The sequence below is a fragment of the Coenobita brevimanus genome, chromosome 103, assembly GCF_032717465.1.
Source record: "Coenobita brevimanus isolate Jiangsu-jjx chromosome 103, ASM3271746v2, whole genome shotgun sequence".
NCBI classification, from domain to species: domain Eukaryota; kingdom Metazoa; phylum Arthropoda; class Malacostraca; order Decapoda; family Coenobitidae; genus Coenobita; species Coenobita brevimanus.
Window position 1 is genome coordinate 2300754 of NC_137056.1, and position 22500 is coordinate 2323253.

General features: G+C 41.5%; 3 protein-coding genes across 3 annotated transcripts in view; all 3 read right to left on the minus strand.

Moving 5' to 3' along the window:
• Nucleotides 1–6308: 6308 nt before the first annotated feature.
• Nucleotides 6309–11292, minus strand: LOC145415555 (putative oxidoreductase dhs-27). The gene is made up of 3 exons (XM_080284777.1): nt 11274–11292; nt 7790–8600; nt 6309–6787 (listed from the first exon to the last, which is right to left on the minus strand). The coding sequence occupies exons 1-3, from the start codon at nt 11290–11292 to the stop codon at nt 6340–6342; spliced, it is 1278 nt and encodes a 425-aa protein (XP_080140903.1). The 3' UTR covers nt 6309–6339.
• Nucleotides 11293–16247: 4955 nt separating this feature from the next.
• Nucleotides 16248–22044, minus strand: LOC145415556 (uncharacterized). The gene is made up of 3 exons (XM_080284778.1): nt 22035–22044; nt 17450–18263; nt 16248–16707 (listed from the first exon to the last, which is right to left on the minus strand). Exons 1-3 carry the CDS (start codon nt 22042–22044, stop codon nt 16248–16250), a joined length of 1284 nt encoding a protein of 427 aa, XP_080140904.1.
• Nucleotides 22045–22237: 193 nt separating this feature from the next.
• LOC145415595 (uncharacterized) overlaps nt 22238–22500 on the minus strand; it is a 4431-nt gene continuing 4168 nt past the window's right edge. The window contains exon 3 of the mRNA XM_080284818.1: nt 22238–22500. This exon is cut by the window's right edge and continues 395 nt beyond it. Within this exon, the coding sequence (XP_080140944.1) occupies nt 22433–22500 (68 nt within the window). The 3' untranslated portion in view covers nt 22238–22432.

The following is a 22500-nucleotide window of genomic DNA, read 5'->3' on the forward strand; positions in this document are numbered from 1 at the left end:
CGACAGAACGAAGCGTTGTTACTCAGTAAAGGCCTTCACCTCACAAGGCGTGTATTTTACCCACCTTTCAGAGTTTTATTTATTTTCTGGCCGTGATACTCGGCATTTCTCGGAATTATCCACATTTAAGAATAAATTAACCAACTACTTGCCCTATGATGGCTGACAAAGGCTGGCTCACGATGAACTATACATTTTTATGTACTTAATTCCCTCCCTTTGACAACAACGACACCAAAAGTGTCCTTATTTTTACTACTGCCACTACTAATTGTACTGCCACTATTGTTATTATTATCCGTCCCCGCCCCAGAGGGGCTCGGGGACGGGTATTGTTTCCACTCGGTTTGTCTGTTTGTTTGATTGTTTGTCTGTTTTTCTGTTTTATTCGAATTGCATGAGTTATATTTATTTCCATTTTATTTATTTCCATGCATGTCTATTTTCATGGCACCATAGCTTTCTTTATTCTTTCATAAGATTTTTTTTCGTCTTTATATAACAGTGTATTCACGGATTTTTTCTATGTCCTCCAGTATTTACAGGTTAACTTCCAATGTACGCAGCTGTAAAAGCATCACCTGTAACTTTCAGCTTTGTAAATCCGCCACAGCTAACACAAATAGTACCGTAAGCTAACTGCCAGTCTGTGTATATTAGTATTCATGTATAACGGCGAAAAATTTTTGTGAATAAAGTTATATTTAATTTTACTGATTCATTTGACACATTACAAGTACTATTACGGGAGCATTTCAGACGGGATTAGTTGTAGTTCCAAACCCAGGCTCACCTGAACGCGAAACCGGTGGACTGCAGGCTGAAATTACCCTCCTCCTGCAGACCACCATCCTCCTTTTGGGGGATAGGGGAGGAGTTGAGAGATGTTTATATAACTGGGCAGCTCCATCGCTAGGTCATATCTGTCCCACCACGAGAAGGCGTCCCTCTTCAACACCAGAGTGAATAAAAATAAATACTTGTTATCGGACTGAAGTGGCTGAGAGAGAATGTATATCTGTCTATCTATCTGTTTATCTTTCTCTTTATCTATCTATCTATCTGTAACCATATGCCTTGATCCCGTGAGGGGTGACCATAGACAAATCGCCTCCACGTCACTCTTTTCTTTACCATTTGGCTCTCCTCCCTCCAACTCACCCATCCCTTGCTTATCAGTCTCTCCACTTCATCCCCCCACAGCATTGTTGATCTCCCCCTCCCTCTCTTCCCCTCCACTTTTCTCATACACCCTCCTAGTCAGTCACTCATTCCCCATACTCTTCACATGGCCAAATCATTTCGTAATACTTCTCTTAATTTTCATCCACATCCACATCGACACGACAACGCTCCTTTACCTCCTTATGGCAAAATAAGTAAATAGATAAATAGATAGATAAATAAATAAATAAATAAATAATAGAACAGTCAGGGTTATAAAGCAGTAAAATCTGTTATTCTTTATCAGGGAATGTTGCTGAGAGTAGACAGGCGTTATCAGTGCTGTGCTTGACTCAAATGATAACTCTGACTACTCTATCTTAAATTGCAGTCTCACTTACTAAAATAAATAAATAAATAGATAAATAAAGAGATAGATAAATAAAAAAATAAATAAATAATAAAACAAAGTCGGGATTATAAAGCAGTAAAATCTGTTATTCTTTATCAGCGTATGTTGCTGAGAGTAGACAGGCGTTATCAGTGCTGTGCTTGACTCAAATGATAACTCTGACTACTCTATCTTAAATTGCAGTCTCACTATCTATAATGCTGAGCTGAGACAAGATCTGAACCCTAGATTATGATACTAGTCACGAAGAAGTGTTTGGGAAAGAATGTAGAACTGTGGTATTGTCCTTTTCTGCTCGCTCACTGTGACAAGATATTTAAACTAGAATATGGTGCTAGTCACGAAGAAGCGTTATCGAAAGGATATAGAGCTATAGTTTAGTCTTTTTCTGCTGACTCGCTGTAACATGAGATTAACATTAAGGTGCTAATCACGAAGAAGCGTTATCGAAAGGATATAGAGCTATAGTTTAGTCTTTTTCTGCTGACTCGCTGTAACATGAGATTAACATTAATGTGCTAATCACGAAGAAGTGCCACGGAAAGGATACAAAGCCGTAGTATTGCCGGGTTCTGCTACTGAGTCACGGAAAATACTGCTGAAAAAAGGGAAATTCTCCAAGTTAAATCAAGCGAATTCTATCACTCAGGCCTCGTGACTGAAGAACCTCGTAAGATTGCTGTTATTATTGTTATTGAACCCAGTAGACTCGAGGCTAAAAACTTTCAGTCCCTCGCAGTCCACCATCCTCCTTTCTGGGGGGAGAGAGAGGGAGCTGAGGAGTGTTTATATAACCGGACAGTGAAGTTGCTGGGTTGTATCGGTGCCACCACATGAAGGCGCCCCTCTTCATTATAAATAGGTATTATGACTGTAGGGGCTCGTAAGGTTTTTCTTTTTAAAATCGTCAGACGTAAGCCAGAATAAAGCACCAAAGTCTAATAACTAAAGAAAGAATGGTCAAAGAGGTTGGAGATTTTTAATGTCCACGAGCGGAAATAAATCTTGTTTAATTTGATACACACCAATAATTTCAGTCCGATCTGGAGCCTCTACATTTATTTATTTTTTCTTGTGCTCACAGCAAAGGGACAAGAGTTTGTAAGTATAGCGCAGTGTCAGGGAGGGATGGGAGGGTTAGGGATGGAGGGGACGGGGGAAGGAAGGGAGAGGAGGTATGGAGGGGGAAGGGTGGGAAGGGAGGTATGGAGGATGGGAAGGGGGAAGGGAAAGAGGGACAGTAGAAAGGGCGGGAGGGAGGGGGGAGGGAAGGGATGTAAGGAGGGTGGGAAAGGGGAAGGGTGGGAGGGGAGAGAGGTAGGAAGAGTTGATGTGGAGGGAAGTGGAGGGAGGGGAGACGGGGAGAGGGACGATGGACTGGGGATGAGGTAAGGAGGGAGGGAAGGGAGGATAGTAGGGTGAGGAGATGAGAAGAGGCAGTGGGGAGGGAGGAGAGGGAGGGCAGAAAGAGAAAAGCAGCGGGGATTCGAAGGTTCATGTTTCTGAAGCTTAGGATGCTGTATGGTCCTCCGAGAAACCTGCTTCTGAATATAATGTCTCAGGCTTAAGTTCAAGGTGTAAGAATCACATTAGGCTTTGAATCACCAGTCTGAATCTGTTAACCACCCAATACAAGATTCACTGCCTAATCGCTTTAGATGGTAGCAAGAATAAGGTAAAAATAAGGTCCTTGTGCTGTAGGGGGAGGCGTTGAAACCACATAAAGGCTTCGAATCACCAGTATGAATCTCCGAGCCGCCCAGTACAAGATTCACTGATTATTTACCTTATGTATTAGCAGAAATATAGTAAAAATAACGTCCTTGCTGTGTAAGAAGAGGCGTTAGAAGCACATTCAGCTTTTGAATCACCGGCCTGAGCTTCGAACTGCCAAGACCCACTGCTTCTTCACCTTTGTGCCATGCCCCGCCCATCACACAGGCTAGCACACGCGCATCCTTAGTCTGTTTCCTCTCGTGACCGGGTGTGATGTGTTTGTGTTTTTCTCGTGTTCCATGGTGTGTTGTCGCGTTTCTCGTGAGTTCAGTTACGTTGTCCAAGTTATCAAAGATGGGGGAACGGACATTTCATTTAAAAAATAATCTGAATTTTATATAATAATGATAATAATAATGATAATGATAATAATGATGATGATGGTGATGATGATGATGATGCGAATGGAATTACAAGAAAGACGGCGTCACATAAAATCCTTGTCTCAAAACACATTAAACGTCTTGAAAATGAAAGTCATCGTTAAGAGTATATTAATTGATTTAGTAAGATAAAGTAAATTGCCCATAGACGCTGACGAAGGCGCTGCCGGGAGAAGGAAAACATATCGTACTGATCCATCTACATGTGAGCTGCGAAAAAGAAAACAACAAAAGCTAGCCTAATATTTCACCTCGTCTACTTCCCGCTTTCCTCTACGGGCCAATTTTCCTGAGCTAAGAGAGAGGTTTATTATATATCTCTGCCCATAGATAATTATTACTGATAAGACGGGTATGAGTGGCCTGCTATGCTTCTTTACTTATACATGATTGATTTTGGTTTGATGCGTCAGGGAGGAAAGTGACGGACATGCCCTGAGTGTATAGTAGACTCGGTGGAATTGAAGGCCAGCTTTTGTCCCAGACTGTTTATCGTATAGCCTGTGTTATTTCAGTTATATGATGAAATTTTGTTGTAAAGACGTGATGTGATAGAAAATATGAGGAAATGCTTTGTTTTTTTTTTTTTTTTTTCCCCGGAACCCCTTACCACCCATGTAAAAGTGGAGGTGCATCGTTCCACATAAAAAAAAAAAAAATAGGGGTTACCGTTCCACCAATGAAAAGGGTGAAGCTCGTCGTTCCACAAAAGAAAAAAATGGGGTTTGCCGTTCCACCAGTGAAAAACGGTTGGGTTCACTGTTCCACATAAAAAAGTGGGCGTCATCGTTTCATCTATGAAAAAAGTGAATACCGTTCCACCTGTAAATACCGTTCCACCTGTGTAATAAGTGAATACCGTTCCACCTGTGTAATAAGTGAATATAGTTCCACCTGTGTAATAAGTGAATACCATTCCACCTGTGTAATAAGTGAATACCGTTCCACCTGTGTAATAAGTGAATACCGTTCCACCTGTGTAATAAGTGAATACAGTTCCACCTATGAAAAAGTGAATGAATTCCGTTCCATCCAAGAAATAAGTGTGTGAATATCGTTCCGCCTATGAAAATAAGTTTATGGATACCTTTCCACATATGAAAAGAAGTTAATGAATATCGTTCCACGTGAATGCAGTTCCACCTATGAAAAAAAAAAAAAGAATGAATACCATTCCACCTATAAAAAAAGAGTGAATGCCGTTCCATCTATGAGAAAAAAAAGTGAATGCCGTTCCACCTGAGAAAAAATAATGAATGCCGTTCCACCTATGAAAAAAGTTAACAAATACCGTTCCACCAATGAAAAAAAGTTATGTTATGAATGCCGTTCCATCTATGAAAAAAAAGTGAATGCCATTCCACCTATGAAACAAAAAAGAGAGAATGCTGTTCCACCTATGAAAAAATGTTAATGAATATCTTTCCACCTATGAAAAAAAAAAAAAGTGAATGTCGTGAGGTGCAGTGTGTAGCATAAATCGCCACGCATTAGGGATTACGAGCACTCCAAAGCCACATGGATTACTACAGAGTGCCTTCTGCTCCGTCCCGACTGGTGTGACGTATGTGTGACGTGGGCGTGACGTCATCGATCAGTTTGGAGTGCTCGTCGCTTCGAAAAAAGGTAAATATTAATCCTTCGGTTTATTGATTTATTTTTTTTATGTACAGGGTGGTCCAAAAATTGCGAGTATCTAGTCTTGCGTGTTGCGGAGACGGCTCATACTCTCTCTCTTTCTCTCTTAGGTTATGGGGAAGCTTTTCTAAATACCATGCTGTGGAAATAAAGATAGGAAGAAAGAGGAGTTGGATTCTTTACTGAGTTTAAGGGAAAGTAACTCATCTCTCTGCTACCCATGAACGTATTACCCCCTCATATTACAGAATTAAAGCACCTAAAATACAAAATCCATTAAGTATGTATCCCTTGAGAGTTGAGAAGGTGTGTCAGGCTAACTTCATAAAATCTATCAATGTCAAATGCATTCTGTTACGTCTAATCTGTTCATTTCTTTGCTTTAAGTGACGCCCCTTTGTGACGCTGATACACTTTGCTATCCTCTATCTTTATATTCTTTACAGCTCATATTTTATAATGGCTTTAATAGAAAAATACAACTTTATGGAAATACTAGATAACCTATTATTTTCACAAGAGTTAAGGTTTATATTTGCCACATTCTTGTTTTTGGAAGGATACAGTATTGAAGACGATGAAGACGCGGATTTTTACAAGCTCTTCAGTCGTGGTTATCAAATCTGTACAGGTCTTACGGATTTTTAGAAGTGTGTGTGTGTGTGTGTGTGTGTGTGTGTGTGTGTGTGTGTGTGTGTGTGTGTGTGTGTGTGTGTGTGTGTGTGTGTGTGTGTGTGTGATGTTGCGTAGCTTGCAAGAACCGCTATGCAGTAGATATCAGTCAACCTTTATGGGATAGGGTATTCTAGGTTTACGATCTCATAGCTATTGGATAGATTCTGGCACCAAATAACACAACATAGTTTCAAAGTTTCATGAGGCCTTGGTGTCAGCTGATGAAAGTCGTGAATCAAGAGTTTAAACAGAGATATTCGAAGTCCTATCATCGTTCCCGTGTAATTTCACCTACTTTATCAAGCCACACTCTTTGAATTCATCAAACATACACAAGAGTCTGGGTCTTAGCAGTGGGTTGTGCAAGAGAGTGTTGTCTTGCCTTTCCATAAAATTCTTCACTTCCTCGTCGGGCATTTCATGGAAGTCTGTGGTATTTGTCTCCTCAGCGATGATTGTAGGGATTGACCAGATACTACGAGCAGCCCCGAAAGTGTGTTTGTGTCGGTACTCCTGCACCAACTCTTGTCGGGTGAAGGGCACGCTGAGATGACCGGCTTCTAGGACCTTGCTTAGAGCGTTGTAGTAAATATCCAAGAAGGTGTTGGTGTTGTTTCGTCGAACCGACCCCTCGAGGCTGGTGAAGAAGAAGCAGTTGAGGTCTGTGGCCAGAGATCTAACCCTCGTCAACTGGTGGTCCAACAGCATCACCTCCACCGGCTTGCCAGATTCATCGTACCTGTACAAAAAGTTCTCTCTGACATGGGGGTTGCCTACTGTCTGTCTGTCCATCTGTCTATTGTGAGATGCCTTAGATTCATAACGGGTGGCCACAAAATTAACGAATCACCTCCGTGTCACCCAGTCCTCTGCCAGCAGGGTGCACTCTTTCCTACTCGCACCGCCATTTCCCACATACCTCTCCACCCCACCCGTCCATCTCATACTCAGTCTCCCCCTTCCTCCCTCCACATCACTCATGCACACTGTCTTATTTAGTCTGTCATTCACTCTTCTCTCTACTAAGTCAAACCATCTCAAAGGATTTCCCCTAATGCTTTCTAGCACATGCACATCAACACCACAACACTCCTTCACTTCACATTTGTCAGTCAGTATCTCCTTGTAATTCCCCATTTTCCTTTCAGATAACTTATTTCTACTGCTCTCACTCGTGACTTGTGTCCTTCCAACAGGGTCCAAGCTTCACTTCCATACGTTAGAGTGGAATCACTTGGTGCTTACAAAGTTACAGATTTAATGCTTGTGGTACCAAATAGATATATTTATATCTATTTAGTGCCAAATATTGTTGACCACTTATGTTTTGGCACTATGGAAATTCAGACATAGCAATTTTTCCTACGTTCAGAAAGGCAATGTACACAATTCTGGATGATGTATATTAATGTCTGGTCACCTGGGGATCGACAAGAAAGAACATAATTTATGGCTGAGGCAGCAAAGCATTAAGCTCATTACTGATTAAAGCCAAAAAGTTTTGATGCTCGACTTTCTTAAATTACTTGTAGCACCAAAAATGGACATTGCAACAAAGGAAGCTGAATGTTTCAAAACTCAAGACCAGAGAATGGCACTCTTTAGAGAAAAACTCTCTAACCGAGAGGGATGTTGCTGGTTCACACATAACCATAGCAGAACACTGTGGATTTTTTTTTTAATAGAAAACACGCAATGCTTCAGTTCCTGCCAGTTTTAGAGGAATAACTTTTTAACTCACCTGAAGAGCATATTGTTGGTCCAGACATCACCATGGCACAGCACAGTGAAGGGGGAAGGGCCCTTGAGTTCGTCCTCCATTACGACGGCAAGTCGTGGCTTTAGGTCTTGAAGCCACCTGATGGCCGCTGAATATCCACCAACTGTCTCTAAAATTAGAATAATGCTGTCAATAGTTCCTCTCAGAAATTCTTTGCAGAATTCATGGCCATCTTCTGAGGCATTGAACCAGTTTGTGGTGAGGTGTGGGTACTGGTGGTGGAGGGGGTTGTGTGGTGTCCTGGCCTGCAGCAGGAGCGAGGCACCATGGAATCTTGCCACCTCCTGCATCACCAGGCTGGCATGGGCCACGTCTTGACTTTTGTGGCGGGGATACAACTTGAACCCTCGGCTTCGCAGGTCCTCCAGAAATAGAATCCGTCTACCTTCAGCGCTGGTGAAGAAACAGCGAGGCACCCGCAGGTCGGGCTGGCCTGCTGCCACTAGCTCACTGTTCAGTTTAGGAGCCAGTTGCTGGAAAAATTTTATTTCCACAACTGTAATAGCCTTAACTATGTCATTGAAACCACCCGAAGGATACTCGGTCGACATTTTAATAACATAAGAGGATGTCTGTTCCTTCCCATCGAGTGTGAAGATCACCTGGACGCTGGTGATAACACCGACATAATTGTCGCCTTTCTTTGTGAAGTCCGCCACAGACCAGGAGACCAGTTTGGCAGAACTGCCTTTGTCAGCCAGCAATGCTGCCCTCACCTGGTCTTCTGTTATGCCATGTAATTCCACCGCCTCTCCCTCTGGTTGTCCAGACACTGCGATGGAATATACTGTACACTACATTTACATTTATATATATTTTTTTAAATTAAAGATACCATCCTAACTCTTAATTTTGTGAATAACTTCCCTTTGTTCAGATTTTCAAGGCAAGATAAACCTTGCCCACTGACGTTTAGGCCTTGTCCTGTTATGTGATCACTTTCCCATCATAGACTGAATATCACTCATTTACTTCAACAGCAAATGCTCAAGTATTATTATACAGTTTTGATTGCAGTTGCTGTTAAACATTCCTCATCCAGAATTTATCAGACATCACACTTAATTTTCACTGTAATATAATTTGAACTTAAAAAAGTATTGGAAGTGTTTATGCAGAGCTGGAGTAAAAATATTGAATTTTATCACCGTCAATCTTGTCTGTTCCTGCCTGCCATCTCAACCTGATATTTCTAGGTCACAATGTCTGAAGAAATGTTAAGATTTTTATATACTCTGTGAAATGCTGATATGGGAGATAGTATTAATAATGATAATAATAATAATAATAATAATAATAATAATGATGATGATGATGGTGATTGTGACTTTCGATTATTCAGTTGTAGTATGAGGCAGGAGGCGTGCAGTGGTAGTAGTGGTGGTAGTGGTGATGATGGTCGTGTTGGTAATGGTGGTGATACTGGTGATGATTACTGTACCGTAGAGAGGAGAGTGGCAGATGATGATGATGATGATGATGATGATGATGATGATGACGACGATGATGATTTTAGATTACTTACTTGTGGTATATGAAGAGCGGTAGTGCTGACGATAGTAGTAGTGGTAGTAGTAGTAGTAGTAGTAGCAGTGGTTGTGGCAGTAGTGGTGGTGGTGGTAGTGGTGGTGGTGGTAGGAAGGGTAGTAGCAGACTGTACTAAACTACCAAACACTAGCTATGGGACCTTGAAGAACCCCATCACGCCAAGGACACACACACACACACACACACACACACACACACACACACACACACACACACACACACACACACACACACACACACACACACACAGTTACCACCTCACTATATACAGCTCGCATTATCTATTTCTGTATAAACACCAAACAGTATTAGAAAAACATTGTATAACCTGTACTTAATTTCGTAAACATTCCTGAACATGCTCCACCTAAGATTATTATTTTTATTTTCTTTTGTAATATTCTAAGCACGAGTTGCGGACACAGAATTAATGATGTGCCTTGTCGTTACCCCGGAGCTTTTTACATACCCTAACTGTATTGCGTAACCTGTGCGTGCGTGCGTGCGTGCGTACGTGTGTGTGTGTGTGTGTGTGTGTGTGTGTGTGTGTGTGTGTGTGTGTGTGTGTGTGTGTGTGTGTGTGTGTGTCCTTTTAGTAGTGAAGGATTAGTTATGACAATTTTTAACGTCCCCAATCCAAATAAGTGAATAAATAAATAAATAAACTCTTTTAAACTGGACACACTGCTCTGGAGATAAGATTAAAAATAAAAAAATCCTTGAATAAAGTGGATGGGTAAAAAAATCTATTATAATATGTATGTTAAAAAATAAATAAATAAAACTGTGGAGTCCTGCAGGGAGTACGTGGTGTTTATCAAGGAGTCTAATTGATTTTATGGAGATCGTGAAATGAGGGCGATTTGTGTATATATTTTTTCTCGCTGCCTCCAGACGATTTTATTCAGCTGGGGGGAGGCTTTTGGAGCTGGAGGGGTTAGATACAGCCTTCATGAACCCCCTGCCTGACAGAGGGGGTTTCCTTGAGCTGAATAAAATCGTCTGAAATTTGCTAGAACCCTCCCTCCAAAAAAGAAAGAACAAAACAAAAATGCATGGAGTGAGTAAGACCTGTACCCCAAGTGGCATTGCAGGCTTCTTTGCACCTGTCTCTTAGCTATTTATTTTTGCATATGACAACTTAACATTCTCTCTCTCTCTCTCTCTCTCTCTCTCTCTCTCTCTCTCCCCTCTCTCTCTCTCTCTCTAAGTCAAAGAAGAAGGAACCAAAGGCCAGGAGCTACTTATATCTTTTTAATATAGACATTTTTCGGATTAAGACAAGAGGATATGGAGAGGTAATATGCAGGATTAGTCGGTAAGAAAGAGGTGTTAAGAAATCTCCAAAGCCACACCTTGGAAAATGAACCCAAGGCTGAAGGACCTTTATGAATAAGGCTCAGATATTTGCGTAGGAGTCAGTAAATAAAGGGATTACGTAAGGAAAGTCAAGCTAGCAACAGAGTATATTTATCCTACGCCGAGACCCGAGTAACTTTTATATTAATACTAAATCGCTAAAGAAAAGAACGATACGGTACTCAAAAAGGAAAGAAAAACATTAAAAAAAGAGACAATTCACGCACTGCAATCTATTTCTCTGAGATGTTGATAGAGAAATGGATGACATGAAATATATATGAGTTTGTGTGTGGGGGGGGTAACGCTGCACCCTACGCCCTTGGGGGATGGGTACTTGTTGATGCCGTGCTAATGTATGGTAGGGGGAGTGTAGAGTAGGATAGTCTCCCCTGAAAACTCTTCCCGCGACTACTACTACTACTACTACTACAAAAAAATCATCACTCGACCAATCATGATTATACAGTTTTCTATCTGTCTATCTCTGTCTATCTCTCTCTCTCTCTCCTCTACCTATCTCTCTTAAGGGGCCTACATGAAAGTGCCTGGGACATTTTCATCTCTCCATTTCCTTGTAAGTATCAACATAGGCCTATTTGTAAATCACTCGTAACCAAGTGATTTATTTTAGAGAGGAGTATGTAAACTGGGGAGAGGGCAGCGAAATGGCAGGGGACAGGGCGACATGGAGGCGATTTGTTTGTGGCCACCCCTTACGGGATTAAGGGGTCTGGCTATAGATAGATAGATAGATATTTCTCTAATTAACACCATCATTATCAGTTCTGCAGCTCTCATTAGCATTTGTTATTTTCTTCGTTTTTATTGTCATTATTAATTCTTATTCGTGTTCTTATTTCTATTCTTATTCTTATTGTTGTTGTTGTTAGTATTATTTTTATGACTAGTATCAATTTTATTATTATTATAACTATTACTTAATTACCTCATCCCATTCTTAGCTGACAAAAAGGTCATGATGGTGATGATGATGATGATGATAATGAGGAAAAGGAAGGGAAAGAGGAAGAGGAAGAGGAAGTGGAAGGACAAAAGGCAAGGACAGAAGAGCAGGAAGTGGATAAGGAAGAGCAAAACGAGGAAGACCAAAGGAAGAGAAAGGAGAGGAGGAAAAGGAAAAAGAATTGGTAGAACAAAAGGGTAATGATAATAATAATAATGATAATAATAACAACAATAATAATAATAATAATAATGATAATAATAAGAAAAAGAAGAAGAAAGAAGAAAAAAAGAAATAATAATAATAATAATAATAATAATAATAATAACAATAATAATAATAATTAACCCTAATCCACCCCAGAAAGAGGAAGTATGGCCTTCGCCAGTGTTTTAGTTAGTTTCTCCTTGTTCTCATATGTGAATTTCCCTGTGGACCCCTGTAATTAATGTGTCCCTGTGACATGCAGTCATGCACTCGCACACATGCACACGTGCAGCCCGAGGCACCGAGCACCACGGCGGAGCAGCAGGTAGCAGGATGGGCCAGTCATCTGCTCAGTCATCCTGCTGTCAGTCACTGTCACATCATGCACACGTGCACATGCACACTTGCAGCCCAAGGCACCGAGCGCGGCGGCGGCGGCGACGACGAAGCGGCAGGTAACAGGAGCAGCCAGCCCTCTGCTCAATCATCCTGTTGCTTTGGTGCCTGTGACACATGCGCACATGCACCATGTGGGCGTGGCCGTGGTCAGGGACCACTCCTACTGAATTCAGAAAGAACATTGGGATTATAGAAGTACCGGTACTTTCCCTGTATTCATTCAGTTGAAACCAGAGAACTACAGGGAAGGGCACATTTGTCCTTCCTGGGGTGGATTGGGGTGGCCAGGGCACTGGGGTGGATTAGGGTTATAATAAAAATAATAATAATAATAATAATAACAATAATAATAATAATAATAATAACAATAATAATAGAAGAAGAAGCAGAAAAAAAAGTCAACATGTCTGGCTTCTTTAGTCACACACACACACACACACACACACACACACACACACACACACACACACACACACACACACACACACACACACACACACACAAAGGGCCTCTGTGTCTGATGGGATTTAACCCACATACCACAGTGATATAATTTTTTTCTTTGTGTGTGTGTGTGTGTGTGTGTGTGTGTGTGTGTGTGTGTGTGTGAGTTATTCTAGTTGCCTCCAGACGATTTTATTAAGCTTAGACAGGACATTATCGAACAAGAGGGGTTGGATATGCTCTCAGATACCCTCCCACAGACGATTTTTCACTCAGCCTGGCGAAGATTTATGCCTGCTAAGGGTATGCCAAATGCCTCCTGGTCCAAAGGCCTCCCCTCTGCTTAAGGAAATCGTCTGAAGATGGCGAGAATAAAATAAAATGTGGATAATTGAAGGGGTGGAAGAACTTGTCGCTTTTTTTCACTGATGATGATGATGGTGATGGTGGTGGTGATGATAGTGATGATGGTGATGATTGTAAGGATAATGATGGTGGTGGTGATGATAGTGATGCATATGATGGTTATAAGGATGATGATGGTGATGGTGGTGGTGATAATGGTGATGATAATGATGATGGCTGTAAGGATGGTGATGGTGGTGGTGATGATAGTGATGATGATGGTTGTAAGGATGATGATGATGATGGTGGTGTTGGTGATGAGAGTGTTGATGATGATGGTTGTAAGGATGGTGATGGTGATGGTGGTGGTGGTGATAGTGATGATGATGATGATGGGTATAAGGATGGTGATGGTGGTGGTGGTGATAGTGATGATGATGATGGGTATAAGGATGGTGATAGTGATGGTGGTGGTGATGACAGTGATGAATAAGACGGTGGTGAAGACGATGAAGATGATAATGGAAGCTGACTTATATGCTCGGCCTCAGAATGCACCCCACAAACAAAACAAAACAAACCAAACAAACCAAATCCAAACACCCGGCACGCTATGATGAAGCAACATAGACAATAAATCAGTCACTACATTCTCGTTGGTTTAGGATGCTTCTTAAAACCTCTTCCTTAGCGACTTATTCTGTACATGACACCTTATTATCCTCTCGTGTTTTTTTGGTGTTAAATATGTCGTTAAGATTAAATGAGGAACTGGGGAATATTAAAGTATACTGAGCAAAACAAATCGCTTACGTACAGGTCTTAAGAAGCTTCCTCCGTCAAAAAGGCTTAGAGTAAATGCGTGATGATACAGTGGACAAAAAAGTTTCATTACTCAGAGGCTGGATAGGCTGGATTGATGTCTCTTAGTTCTTGATAGTGATGATTGCTGATGATGGTGGTGGTGATGATGATGACGGTAATGTTAGCCTAATGGTTGGAGTAATGGTAATGGTAATAGTTGTGTTAATGGTAATAGTAGTAGTAGTGATGGTAGTGATGGTTGTGATGATGATGATGATGATGATGATGATGATGATAACGTTGGTGATTAATCTGGAGTATGGATTATTTTTTTTTTATTTAATTCGTGTTCCTTACTATGTTTGTCTATAAAAATAAAAAAACGAAAATGATGATGATGGTGGTGGTGGTGATGATGGTGATGGAGATGAAGTCGATGATGGTGGTGGTGATGGTGATGCTGGTGGTGATGAAGACGATGACGCAAGACGATGCTGATGCTGATGACAAATATGAAGATGGTGATGATAATAGGGAAGACTACGATGAAAAGGATGATGATGATGATGATGATGATGATGATAATGATGATGGCAAAGACGAAAACAAAGACAAAGACAACCAAGCGAATCAAATAACACCAAGCAACACATCACAACCCACAACAACAACAACCATAAACCAACGCACGCCATCACAACGCGCGAAATACGACACTATAGGACGGCGAGATGGGAATTACCGAAGCATTTTATTGTTATTAAGATTCATTATTTGCTATTCTGTACAAGCCACGTGGTCTCCTTCCTCATCTCATAACCTGTCTTTACTTCGTACAATCCTGCTTTCTGTCTGTCTGTGTATCTGTCTGTTTCTCCATCTCTCTCTCTGTCTCTATTTGTTTGATTCTGCCTCTCCGTCTTTGTGTCTCCTGTCTGAGTCCCTGTCTCTGTCTAATTCTCTCTATCTTTACTGTTTCTGTCTGTCAGTCTGTCTGTCTGTCTCTCTCTCTCCCCCTCTCTTCTCTAGTGCTAGGTAGGTAGGAAGAATGTAAAAAGCGGTGAAAGCGATGTAAGAGTGAGATTGTGAAGGCTAGAGGTGACGGGGAAGGTCAAGCCAAAAATAATCGATGGAAATAGTACTTACATGAGAGAGAATAAGCGAGGAATGGAAGCTGAGGAAGCAAATTAACTGACAATGGAAGGAAATGGACGATTGAAGCATTTATGGAGACGAAAAATGAATATAGAGACGAAAATTAACGTACGTTGTTTCAGAAAGTTTCGCCCTGTGTTCCAGAATGCATGGTACTGTACATTGTATTTTTTTTCTACCCTGAGGAGCCACTTGCCAAATGCTGACCTTGAGAACGGCAACAATAAACCTGGTGATTCCGGTCTCTCTCTCTCTCTCTCTCTCTCTCTCTCTCTCTCTCTCTCTCTCTCACACACACACACACACACAAGGTTCGTGTGCTCAACATACAAATTCACTAAGTGTATACTGGTTTCATATTCATAAGCTAACATGCTGAGTGACACGTGTGTGTGTGTGTGTGTGTGTGTGTGTGTGTGTACTCTAGTGTCAGTCTCTTGTGGCAGCTCATTATTCAATATGGAGAGCTTTAGGCCAAGTTAAAGTGAATAGAATATAGTAACCAAGGAGACATTTTCCCAACTTATAACTAATTGTCGAATGCATAAAGAAACAAAAAAATATAGCAGCTTTCCACATTTGTGTCATCGGCAAGCTCGGATTGCGCAATTTTCCGGTATGCTTCGTCACAATGGATAAGTGTGGCGGTACAAGGACAGTGATTTATGGTATTGCGTTTTAGTGTTTGTATTTGAAAGCAATTGTGAATACCCTTCTTGATATCCACATTTTTTATCCCAGTAAATTTAGCATTCAAAGTTAGCACAAATGTGGCATCCAACAAATATGGATTCCACAGTTTGTATAAGCATATCAGCTGGAGTGGAGAGCGACTCAAGGTCTCCACAAATTTGTTTATGCATACGACCATAAGACTCATCCAATCTCATGCAACAACGACCCAGTACTGAAGTTGTGTTAGTGGTCTAGTTCCATCCGGTAAAAACAAGCAGACTCTAGTTTCCTCTGCAAGTCTGTAAGTTAAAGGTGACTGCAATGTGTGGGTCTGGAGTGGGGAAGGGGAGGGGATGAGGCTGGAAGCACCCCTGTCCCTATGACCTCATGAGTGTTAAAATTTTAGTACAACTAAGTATTCGAGATAGAGCGATATGGCAATGTTAGGCCTGGATAGAATCAAAGGAGTATAGCCAAGATTAACCAAGCAGGGGGTCATCGGGCTGAAGGGGTTGGCTAGACGATAATCCCTCGCTCCATCAACTCGTCAAAGCTGTCTGTAAATCGATCTTTCAGGATGGGACTGTGAAGAATCTTTTTTGTCAGAATCTCCTTCTTCTTCTTCATCATTTCCTGAAACTTCTCGTTGGGCAACTCGTAGTAGTTCACCGTATCATTATCCTCTGCTAAGATCAAAGGCACGACCATCAGGGCAAAGGCCATTCCGCAGGGGATCTGTTTCATGTACTCCTGGTGCAGCTGTTCCAGAGTGAAGGGTATGTTGAGGTCACCACTCTCAAGGACTGTGGTGAGGGCGTTGTAGTAGGTGTCCAGGAAGGCGTCGGTGTTTTGGTGCCGGACTGAACCCTCAAGACTGGTCAGGAGGAAGTAGGTGAGGTCGTTGCCAAGGGAATCCAACCCAGACCCCTGATGGTCCACTAACATCACCTCTACTGGCTCGCCGGACTCATTGTACCTGCACCACAAAGGATTCTGCTCAGTGATATATCAAAATCTGCTAAGTGGTACCAAGGTAGATTCTGCCTATTGATGTGACAGACCTTGTTTAACAGTATGTCCGATTCCGTATAGTGATAGGGTAGAATCTGTTAATTGGCATGCCAGACTCTGCTTTGTGAAGTGTTGGGTTTCGTTCTGTAATATGTCCGACCCTGCTTAGTGATATGCTAGAATCTGTTTAGAGATTCTTTCTCTGTCAAAAAGTTGCACTATTTAGAAAGTTTGGTTTCTTTTTGGATAGACCTCGTATCTTACGTTTTCAGTGAAAAAATGGTAACAGGCAATTACTTGCTTCGATGATGAACAGTTATGCTTAATCTTTGCAAACAGCATTTGAATGTGATTATGAAAAAAAAAAAGGATAACACTGTGCATTATTTCATATGAAGTATCGATGAATTTGCTTAGAAGGGGTGCTGAAATAATTTCCTACAGAGGGTTGTAAACAAAACTGACAAGGTAGCAACGTAGATTTATGTACAGAGAGGAAGGATCTAGAATGTTGCTAGGTTCACAGTCCTCCAAAAGATCACACAAAAGTCCTATACTCTATTGCTAATCTGTGGATAAAATATGTAGGATGTTGCTATTTCTTATACTGATAGCAATCAATATAACAACTCTGACTCAGATATTTCCTTTTATATTACAAGTCTGACAAATAATTCAAGTAGATATAGAAACAATTAATATCAAACCTGAAGAGAGAGTTGTTTATCCAGGTATCGCCATGGACGATCACAGTGAAGGGTGAAGGATGCTCAAAATCGTGATCAGCTAAAGCATCAAGTTGAGTCTTTAGATAGTGAAGCCACTTGATGGCTGCTGAATACCCTCCAACTAGCTCTAAAGTTTCAATTGCATTGTCAACATTTCCTATGATCAAATCTTTGTAGAGTTTGAAAGCATCTTCTGTGACACTGTGCCACTGGATGGCAAGGTATGGGTATTTTTGGTGCAGGGGGATGTTTGGTGTTCTGGCCTGCAGCAAGAGAGAGGCGGAATGAAGTCTTGCCAGCTCCTGCAAGACCAGCTTGGTGTGGGCCACATCCAGACCCTTATGACGAGAGTGCATCTTGAACCCTCGTCCTCGCAGGTCCTCCATAAATATTAAAGAATGGCCGCCCTCAGAGCAGGTGTAGTAGCATCCAGGCACCCGCAGGCTGGGCTGCCCTGCTGCCTTCAGCTCACAGTTTAGGGCAGGAACCAGGTCCTCGTAAAACTTCATTTCTGACATTTTAAAACAATTATTTATGTCATGGAAACCTTTTGAATCATGACTAATTGAGATCTTGACGACATAACAGGTCTTGTGGTCAATACCCTGCAGTTTGAAGTTAACATCGACGCTTGTTACAACACTGATGTAATTGTCACCCTTATTAGTGAAATCCACAACAGACCAAGACGTCAACTGGGCTTCGTTGCCTTTGTCGGCCATTAATGTTGATCTTACATGGGAGTCTGTTATGTTGCATGGCAAGTCTGTCTTATCATCAGATATCTCGGACACTGGAATAAAAGGAAAAATTATTGATTTAGCATCTAATTTTAAGTGCATGATACACATTCAGAGTATCTGCTGATCTGTCTATCTAGTAAAAGTTATGGAGTTTCTTTACCTGAAATCAAGCCATAGCTGCACATTTTGAGCTCTGTAGTCACTGCCTCCATCCCTGTTTGAAAGTGGTGGATGCACTGGCATTAAGTCGTATTGTAGTGAACAGATCCACTATGTCAGGGACCAGGACTAGACTACTTAGTTCAGAAATTTTAATGAGCCGCATGCTAAACGGTATGGGCAGCTTCTTAACACCTCTTCGTAAGCTATTTATCTTGTGATTTATTTTTATTTGCAGCTTATTCTGAATATTACACCATAGCATATTTTAAGTTACTGTGAGCGAGCAAGCATAGCAATGCGAAATTTATGTTCAGATGAGAAATGAGCTGCCCAACATGACCCGGCCAGGCCCAACACGACACGGCCCTACCACCTTGTATTTCAGAGGCTAGTAATTTTTCCTACTGTATGAGATAGAGAAGAGATTCTTTTAGCAGGTAGTAGATACATTCAGTAAATTTTGTTTTTAGCTGTATATCTACCCATGAAACCAAAGAAACCCCTTGGAATTCCAGCTTAACAAGGGCATATACCGAGGGCTTCATCTGACATGCTCCACCGTGAAATCGAATTAAAAAAAAATTCCTGTTGTAACATTACTGCATGTTTTCTTGCACGAATTCTAACGATTAAATATCGGATATTACGCTCATAATTTTATATGGAAGTTTTTTCAATGTTTTGGGGGTTAAATCAGCAAGGGTAATCGCCTCATTTCTGGGTATCATTCGATCAATAGCCAAGTAATTACCGACGCAGTTCGTAGACATGGCAAGTCAAGAGCAGAGAAGTGAACATTGCACGTGTGATAAATGCTACGGCGCCTCGCTCTATGCACATCCGGAGAGAAAAGGTGAGAGAGGGTAAACGTGAGAAAGTACATATTTTAGCTCAGTTATTCTTCTGTTATTGTTCAGCTACCTCACCAGAAATGTTGAAAGTTTACACCAAGATGAAATTATGATGATTGGCGTACGTACAAACACTCGCTTTCTCGTCACTCGCTCACAAAGCGCACTTTACTGGTACATATCTCTTTAATGTCGACCATATTTGTGTAGGAGGCTACGTAGCACCTATTCCTAAGCGATTTATTTTGTGCATCACACCCTAACATCCTTTTGACTTATATATACCAATCTAACATCAACCAAGATTGTATTATTAAACACGAGGACATCGAGACGTAACGAATGGAATAAATTGCAGGTGACAACACGTCAAGGAATCTCCAGAGCCACATATAAAACACCCCACTGTATCGAGGCTGAACGTGATTAATTCCGGACCAGCCCTCTGACCTCCCGCCGGCAAGCAGGGAAAGCAGAATAAAATGCCGTGTAAATGAGATGCCTGATAGGTTCATTGTCTGTCTTTGTAATTCACCGGGTCGGTCAGGATCACTTGATGGTCGTGATCGTCAGCTTTTTACCCTCTCGGAAGGGAGCTGAGAGCTCATATAGTCCGATCTAAGGGCAAGGCTGTGACCTTCACACACGCACACACCCGTCCCCTTGCTCAAGGGGGACAGTAACCACCCACTTCGTCAGTGAAACTTTTCGCAACCTGAGCGAGGTGCGAACTCCCGTCCACCAGTTGGCAAGCGAGAACGTAACCACTGCGCCAGCGAGCGGTGTGTGTGTGTGTGTGTGTGTGTGTGTGTGTGTGTGTGTGTGTGTGTGTGTGTGTGTGTAACGTATGTGCGTTATTTGCATCAGTGTCACAGTCTCTCTCTTTCTCTTTCTCTGTCTCTGTCTCCTCTTCTCAACGCAACCAGTCGTTATAGAGTGGAGTCAGACTGGGCTCCAGCGACCAGTGGTGTTCCTCAGGGATCGGTGTTGGCACCAGTCCTATTCATTATGTATATTAACGATATCGATGTTGGCCTAAACAACTTCGTTTCTAAATTTGCGAACGATTCAATAATCGGCAACACTATATTAACAGAATGTGACAGAATTAACTTTCAAAATGACCTTAACAAAACTGTCAGCTGGTCAGAAAAATGGCAAATGCCCTTCAATGTAAGTAAATGTCAGGTACCCTACTGCAGTGTGGGAAGAAAAACAAAAGGTATGATTACAAAACGAACGACTAAATCATCAGCAAGTCCTCACTAATTTCAGACGACCTAAAATGTTCGAATCAGTGTATCGCTGCCGCCAATAAAGCCAACAGGGCCCAAGGTTTCATCAAAAGGCATTTTACATATAAAAACAGAGATATTGTAATCTCCCTGTACAAAAGCATAGTCAGGCCACACTTAGAGTCTGTAGTGCAAGTTTGGGCGCCTCACCTAGTCAAAGATATAGAAATACTCGAAGCGGTCAAGCGTAAGGCTACCAAATTAATCCTGTCCGTGAGGAATAAACCATATCTCCAGAGGCTCAGGAAATTAAACTTATTCTCTCTTAGAAAACGGAGACTCAGGGGACAGCTAACTGAATGTTTTAAGATTCTGAAAGGCATCAGTAATATTGATTCAACCAAGCTATTCACAGTTATTTATGAGACTATAACTCGAGGAAATGATATGAAGTTGCAGGCAGGGAGGGCTAATCTTGATACAACCAAAAACTTCTTTACTTACTTTGTTTTAAGTGAATGGAATAAACTTCCTGGGAACATGATTGAGAGTAGTACCATACATATCTTTATAAAGAGACTGGACATGTACCTCGACGCGACTGGTATCGTTTAGTTATATAGGATAGAGCAACTATTGCATATTGGCGTCTACATTCATTTATTTATTAAACACAATACACCTAAATTAGTAAACATAGACAGTATTTTAGGGCAAATATAATAGATAAACATTCTATTCATCTATTTTGATATATAAAAAAATCATTAAAAGAAAGTTCATGCATAGAGCAAGTATGTGGCTGTATGCCCAAATTCTCCATTTCCATATTATTCTACTTTCTGCCGATCCTATAAAATTCCTTCAGGCTTTTCAGTCCCGCAAGGTATTACATCCTTTGTTGTTTCCTGTACGGCAAATGCCGGAGGGTCTGGAGGGTGGGGGAGAGAGCCTTCTGCTGTGCTATTCATTTCTCCTGTTCCTATAATTACTGTATAGCACTGTAGTAGTATTAAGGCCGGACCACCGCGTAGGGACCGTAAGGTCTGTGTGGTCTGTGTATCTGTGTATCTCTATGTAACTCTCCTACTCACTGGTGGACTAGGAGCTGACGTGGAAGTAGCGTCTGCACGGAGGATCCAACAGGCACTGAACACAGCTGACCCAACTAACTTGTTAAACATCCCCCTACCTGTACATAATGTATCCCGCCCCCTTCAGTCTCCCACCCCCAGTCATCTATACCCTTCCTCTTCCTCATCCACTTTCCCCATCGCTCTCTCTCTCTCTCTCTCTCTCTCTCTCTCTCTCCTCTCGACTGTTGCATGGTTATGGTCCTTACCCCACATAGGGACAATGAAGTGTGACATCATCATCATCATTTTATTTTACTTATTTTTTACACATGACATATTAATAACCTCTTTTCTTCCAAGTCATACAATTCTGGCCTAAATTTTAACACCCAAGGCAAATACTGTGCTGGTACACCGTGGATGTTATCAAATTTACTGTGCTTGAGTTGTGCCGTCATGGGTATTGGCATTCACTCACTCTCTTTATTTTTTCTCACCTTTCGACATGTCTTTTATATGTAGGCCTGTCATTTTATCTCACCACGCCTCCAATCTTTTTTTTGCCGGGTTAGTAATTAGGACCTAGTATAATGGAATATATATTTTTTCTCTCTCTCCCTACAAATTGCAATAGCAGACAGTGATTACAATGCAAGAAAAAGTGCTCCACCACAACTCAAAGTCACTCAAGCCGTAACCGCTTAACCCCTGTGTTGTTTACCTTATTCGTGCCATATCCAGACGATGTTATTCAAAGTCGGAAAGGCTTCTCGTTTGGGGAGGGGTTGATGAAGCCTATGTTCAATCCCCCATTTCAAAAAATCTCTCCAAAGCTAAATAAAATCGTCTGAAAGTAGGGAGAATAAAACAGAGTGTCTGTCTAGGGCTGAAGGGGTTAACTTTGGATGACACCTCGCTCCATCAGCTCATCAAAAGTCTCAATAAATCGGCCTTTTAAGACAG